This window comes from Perognathus longimembris, chromosome 11 (assembly GCF_023159225.1).
Source record: "Perognathus longimembris pacificus isolate PPM17 chromosome 11, ASM2315922v1, whole genome shotgun sequence".
Classification (NCBI taxonomy): Eukaryota; Metazoa; Chordata; class Mammalia; order Rodentia; family Heteromyidae; genus Perognathus; species Perognathus longimembris.
The window spans coordinates 37,997,596-38,004,818 of NC_063171.1; the positions used below are offsets into that span (position 1 = coordinate 37,997,596).

A 7,223-nucleotide genomic window follows, 5' to 3' on the forward strand; every position below is an offset into this window, starting at 1 on the left:
TGCAGGTGATCCAAGTGGCTTACTTTGTTTGAGGTACACAGACATATTTTAACAGACACATTTAAAACTAATAAATTGCTTGTTTCATTCTGGGGGCAAATAGTTATCCTGACTTCAAATAAATTTGTTGCACAGACCAATGGCATCCTAGACTGGTTTCCAATCTCCATCCCATTTTTCAACATTTTCTCTCCCCTGTCCTTTAGGGCTGTCCCTAGACAAGATGGAATTTCAACCCAATTTCATGTAGAGCTAAAACTGAGAATGAATTCAGTTTTTGTTTAGCTCAATTAGCTGCCTTTGCAAAATATGTGTCTGCAAACTATTCAAAATTATTTTTTAAACAAGACTGGAACTCAAGTCCACTAGTATTTATTGAGGGCCTACTTTGCTCTAGGCACTGCTCTGCTTCCTGAGGTGAGTAGGATGAAGACACGACCCTTGGCAGCCCTGCAGTCATAGCTCAGGTTTCTATAGCATCTAAATTCTCTTTGTTTGGCTCTTCCAAGACTCCAGACATTATTCTCAGATGTTTGTTTCTTCTTCTGTTGTACCATCCCCCAAGGCCTTTATCTACCACATCTCATCTTCCAGCTCTCTCAGATAAAGTGCCTTAAACATTGAAGTCACTGTTTTCAGGAACTCAGATTTACAACCATTTAAGATGACAAATTTTTCCCCAAGATACAGACAGCAATGGCTTCAAAGGAATTATTCTCTGATCTTATATCCTGATAAGCTTTTCTTAAAAATTAACCTGTTTGAGAAAGTGTTCTTTTCACTTCCACTTCTCTTCCCAAAGCTCTCGCTCCCTTTTTGCAAGGAAAGGCACCGCTGAATCCCCTTGTGTGAAGCTCCCCAGAATGCCAAGCTACTGCCAGGGCCAGTCTCTAAGAAGGGCAGGAGACTAAGTACTAACACTGTTGCAAGGTAGTCACTCCCAACCTTCCCTTAACACCATGGAAATGCCTAATCAGCGCAGTCACCTTAATCAATCAATAAAAATAATTTTGATGATAAATGACTGTGTGAGGTTTGCAAACAAGTAATAAAATGTTGAAAAGATTTAGAGTCATTGTGACAACAAAACAATTTTTATTTCCCAACCTGGTCTACCAATGTCACATATCTTCTGAACTAGTTTTCTCAATGCTTATATCCTCAAAATGAAAAATAAAAATGAAATTGATGCTGGCTTCTTTTCTCATTTAGGGCAATATGTAGTCATGGATGCACATGAGAATAAAACTCCACGTTATTAGGAGATGACTCTCCAATAAATTTTTATATCATATCCAGTTTGCTTTTCTGCCAAATTTGTCATGCATCTAAATGATTTGGGGTAAAATATATGCTAAATACATAATATCCAGAGGAAAATCTTTGAGAAAGCACTATAATCTAAAGAATGTAAAACAAAAAATATGTAAATGAATACAGAGAAATCCATTAAAAAAACATACACTTATAAAAATTATACTATAATGCCCATACATTGTGGCTTCAGTGAGATAAATGGTATAAAAATTCTCATTATAAAAGGCACTCATCTTATATAATTTTAAACAAGTGTTAGTAGACATCACAGTATCAATATTTATATTCTATTAAACATACAAAACAATGACACAGTAGTTTCATTTAAAAGATCAATACCTCCGGTATAGTGAAATTAGTCTCCTGTAACTACTTAAATGCCTGATGCAAAAACAGTTACTGAGCTGGTATATCATGTTTGCAGAGTCCCTTGAAGGAAAAAAATAAGGCAAGTGCTTAAGTCTCACCCATAATGGAAATGGAAATGCTTAATGGTATTCATCGTGACCCTATCTCAAGTCAAGACTTGCAATTTCTCCAGTAATGCTGTGGAGAAAGTCTGCTGACTAACAATATTGATGGAAGACAGGGAAAGCAGAGGGAAATGGCTAAGGGGAATATGACTGCCTACTCTACTTTGAATATTTGTTAAGTCCCTATGGCTGCCATAAGAAATTACCATACATGGGGTGGCTTGAAACAATGTAGATTTACTCTTACAGTCCTGTAAGATGAAAATCTGGACTTAGTGTCCATTGACTGAATTCAAAGTGCTGGAAGGACTTGGCTCCCTCTCCGGGAGTTCTCAGGGAGAATTCCTCCATCATGTCTTCTAGTTTCTACTCCTAGATGGCATTCTTGATTCTTGAAGACTGGATCATTCCAGTCTTCAAAGCCAGCAGCATCTTCACTTCCCTCTTTGCTTGGCTGTCAACTTCCTTTTCCTCTGTGCCTTTTGCCAATTTCCTTCTAGCTGTCTCTTTTAAGGACACCTTGATTGCTTTAAACAGAGGCCCCCTCCTTAAACCAGGATAATCTCCCCATCCAAAAGTTCTTAATTTGATCATCCCTACAAAATCTTTACAAAGTCTGTATTGTTCATAGGTTCCAGAAATTAGAACTGGCACACCTTTTGGGGAGCCCTTTTCTTTTTGGAGACAGAGACTCAGTCACTGTTTTGCCCAGAGTGGCTCTGAACTGTGAGCCTCAAACCCCTCTCATCCTCCTGAGTAGCTGGGTCCACCAGTGGCACAGCAACCTGGGTCTACAGCTTGGCGTGAATGACATTTTTATACTTATCACACCAGCTCTGAAAATGAGACACTCTGACTCTGGTACTGGAAAAGAAAGAAGGAAAGACAAAGTTCAAAAACATTTGTTAGGGCTGGGGATATGGCCTAGTGGCAAGAGTGATTCCCTTGTATACATGAAGCCCTGGGTTCGATTCCCCAGCACCACATATATAGAAAATGGCCAGAAGGGCGCTGTGGCTCAAGTGGCAGAGCACTAGCCTTGAGCAAAAAGAAGCCAGGGACAGTGCTCAAGCCCTGAGTCCAAGGCCCAGGACTGGCCAAAAAAAAAAAAATTGTTAAATGAGCAGAGAAACCACTCCTCTTTGAAGCAGCTTCCTTTATCTCCTCCTTAGTGACTGAATGGCTCCTCTAATTGTGAATGAACAGTTTGCAAACCAACCTTCTTCCTGAGGAGTTGTCTTACACGAGAGCTCAAGCAATTGCCTCAAGATATTGCTTCTTTTAATCCATTTCCCTGAGGTTCCAGCTTGCTGTTATTACTCCTTTAATTATCGCATTAGTTCAACCAATATTAAGTAAAAGTATTACAAGCATAGGAGTTTAGGTTTTACTGAAGGAAGAGGACATCCTGAATTAAAAAAAAAAAAAAAAACAATAGTAAAAGAATCAGAATACCAAAGCTGGTAATGCAATCACTCAGTAAGCATTTGTCAACTGCCCACTGTAATTAGGGCTTGCTAGATGTTGAGTACAATCTTCCCTGGAAATGGGAAATAAAACAGCATGGCAAAGGAGAAAATGATAAGTAATGATTGAAAATATTATGTCCCATTGAATATCTTCATAAGTTATCACCTGTAAAGGAATGCTAGTAGTTTGGTCCAACTGCTTTTCAACCTTTTTTTTCTTTTCTTCCATTTGCTTTTACAGGCAGACAAGAGATGATGAGAAACGTGAGTAAGGGTCATGTGGAGGAGTTCATCTTGGTGGGCTTCCCTACCTCAACATCCCTCCAACTGCTCCTTTTTGTCTTCTTTCTTGCAATTTATCTGCTGACGTTGTTGGAGAACGCACTCATCATCTCCACCATCTGGCTCACTTCAAGCCTTCACCGCCCCATGTATTTCTTCCTTGGCCATCTTTCCTTCCTGGAGCTCTGGTACATCAATGTTACCATTCCCCGGCTCTTGGGAGCCTTTCTTACCCAGGATGGTAGAATCGCCTTTGTAGGATGCATGGCCCAACTCTACTTCTTCATTGCCTTAGCCTGCACCGAATGTGTCCTGCTGGCAGTGATGGCCTATGACCGCTATCTGGCTATCTGTGAACCCCTCCGTTACCCGACCCTCATGCCTCCTAGCCTGGCTACTCGCCTTGCTGCTGCCTCTTGGGGCAGTGGTTTCTTCAGTTCCATGATGAAGCTTCTTTTTATCTCTAGATTGTCCTATTGTGGCCCCAACATCATCAATCACTTTTTCTGTGATATTTCCCCACTACTCAACCTCACCTGCTCTGACAAGGAGCAGGCTGAACTAGTGGACTTCCTCCTTGCTCTGGTGATGATTCTGCTCCCTCTTGTGGCTGTGGTTTTATCCTATGCTGCCATCATTGCTGCCATCCTGAAGATCCCTACTGCCCAGGGACGCCACAAAGCCTTTTCCACCTGTACTTCTCACCTAACAGTGGTTGTTATCTATTATTCCTCCACTCTCTTTACCTATGCACGGCCCCGGGCCATGTACACCTTCAACCACAACAAAATAATTTCTGTGCTCTACACTGTCATTGTACCATTCCTCAACCCAGCCATTTACTGCCTGAGAAACAAGGAGGTGAAGGATGCTTTCAGGAAGATGTTGCTGGGAAAGTGCCACTACCCTAGGAATGTTCCAGACTGATGTACAACAGGTCCTAAAAGGGAGGAAATAATAGTCATAATAGGGTCACATCCAGGAATCACAGAATAAACTTACAGGGAAGTACAAGGCCAACTGAGGTTCTCTACTTGTTCTCTGGGTACCTTCCGATACAAATCAAAGGTTATGAATTGTTGATTCATAAACATGGATTTCCAAGATAAGATTGGACTAGTTACCTATGAATCTCCTAGGAAATGGTTAAGATTGAAATTCCACCAGGTTCCACGGGCTCATGCCTATAATCCTAGCTACTCAAGAGGCTGGGACCTAGATAACCAAAGTTCAGAGCCAACCTGAAGAGAGAGTCCAGTTATCCAAAAGAGACCAGGCTGGAGGAGTGGCTCAAGTAGTAGAGGACCAGCCATGTGCAAGCAATTCAAGCAAGCTCAAAACCTATGAGTTCAAACCCTGATATCAGAAATTAAAAAAAATTAAAAAGAAAACAAGATTCCCAGAAAATACATGGAGAATCTGAGCTGTACTCCTGCTACAAATAACCTGTAAGACTTTTCAGGAACTATCATTTCACTAATGGTTTTAAGGTTCTCTGCTTTAAGCCAAGCATATTAATTTATAAGTGAGAAAACACTAATGTAGGAGAAGGGGCTTATTGCTCTCTATGTCAAGACAAAACTATTCTGAAATTTCAAAGATTCATATTCTCAAATGCCACTTACATAAGAAACTGTAGAAGTACATATTACAGCCCAAGAATAAATTTCACATTATCTAATAAGTAGATGACATAAATTTTATCTCTTCAGATATCCTGTCTATAAAAATTGCAATGGAGAGTTCTTGGTACTCAGTCAAATACTGTTAAATAGCCTATTCATCTCTCCTTATTGAGTATAAAGCTGATTGGTTTAATGGACAAAGACCATTTAGTAGTAGTAGTGAATACTAATTCACTGGGTTAGGAAATTTTTTTTTTTTTGGTCTGTCATCAGACTTGAACTCCGGGCCTGGATGCTGTCCCTGAGCAGTTTCAGCTCAAGTCTAGCATTCTACCACTTAAGTCACAGTGCCACTTCTGGTTTTCTGGTGGCTGGTTAGAGATAAGAGTCTTGTGGGCTTTCCTGCCTGGGCTAGCTTTGAACCATGATCCTCAGACCCCAGCCTCCTGAGTATCTAGGATTACTAGCATGAGCCACAGGTGCCCGACTGGTAGGAAACTTTTATATAGAATCTTCACCAGCACTATAAACAGCTTCCATTTGTACCTGGGTCATACCATTTGTCAACTATTTGAAATTTTAACCCTGGGCTAATGATCAGAAAACACTTTAATGAGAGAGAAGATGAAAGACAAAGAGACAAAAAGAAGAGACCTCTGCACTGCGTAGAGTGCCTTCAATTTCTCCCCTAAATAAGTCCACTAGATCCCCTTGGGTTTTAGAAAGTTGCTTGAACTTCTCAGATCTTTCTTTTCATATCCAGACTCCAGCTTCATTTACCCAAACTTCTGCACATCAAACCAATTTCCATAGTTATTATTTAGATACAGAATGTATGAAAGATTGAAATAAACATTAAATTGAACAAATCACAATAAATACATATTTTTAAAAATCACCATGTACCTTTGCCTATTCTAAGCCAGGCTGGAAAGGGTTAGGGAGGATAGCTGGCCATAAAGGAAAATCCAATTGAGAAAGAATCATTTGGGGTTTTCTGATACTTAAAATCAAATTACCAAAAAGGTCTGATACTAAAATAATACATGTGGATCTATTTTTTTTCTTCCTTTGTGGAAGTATTAGGGTCTGAAATCACGGCATGCTGCTTGATAGACAGGTACTCTACTACTTGAGCAACACTCTCCATCCCTATTTCTTTGGTTGGTTCTATTTTTATAACAATTTCTAGAAATCTTAGCAACTTCTCTGAATATGGTTCAGGCTATATTACATTCTCTTCTTCTTTCATAGAGTTATGGAAGGCATGTGTTTATGGTTCAGAATTCAGACTCTATAACTAATAAGGTTTGGGATCATTTTGGTGGCACCACTAAATATATGTTCATCTCTGTTTACATCTCTGTTCTTTATTTTCCCTTTTATAATTAAAATAATATCATTTACCTCATATGAATGTTGTTAATATTACATAAATAGCATGTGTGAGCAAAGAATGAGCAAACCTTCAATGGATAAATTTGGACTACGGTTAACTTTCTCACTTAATCTTTTGAAAAACTTAATGAATGTTGTAGATAATATGTCTTATGATACAAATAACCTTTGATTGGTAAATGTCTTCTGTCCGGGAAGATAATTAATTACTATAAATGGCCACTGAGAAATTATAACTTCAACTACTTTGGTAACTTGGTTTAGCTTTCTCAGGAAATTTGGATGTCCACAAAACAGTCACAAGAGACATTGGCTCTTACGGGGTTTAAAGGTTCCAAGTCAGGGAAGACACTTAACTCCTGTGTGTAAATCTTATGTCAGCTATGATTTTGTGTGTGTGTGTCAGTTGTGGGGCTTGAGATCAGGGCCTGGGCCCTGTCCCTGAGCTCGTTCCCTCAAGGTTAGCACTCTACCACTTTGAGCCACAGCTTCACTTTTGGTTTTTGAGTGGTTAATTGAAGTCTCATGGGGATTTTTTTTCCAGGCTGGCTTCCAACCATGATCCTCAGATCTCAGCCTCCTGAGTTGCTAGGATTACAGGCATGAGCTACCAACACCCAGCTCAGTCATGATTTTGAATGACAGTTTTGCCCAATTGC

General features: G+C 39.7%; 1 protein-coding gene across 1 annotated transcript; it reads left to right on the forward strand.

Moving 5' to 3' along the window:
• Positions 1–3,514: 3,514 nt before the first annotated feature.
• Positions 3,515–4,468, forward strand: LOC125359634 (olfactory receptor 6P1). The gene has a single exon (XM_048357443.1). It carries the CDS (start codon positions 3,515–3,517, stop codon positions 4,466–4,468), a length of 954 nt encoding a protein of 317 aa, XP_048213400.1.
• Positions 4,469–7,223: the final 2,755 nt, after the last annotated feature.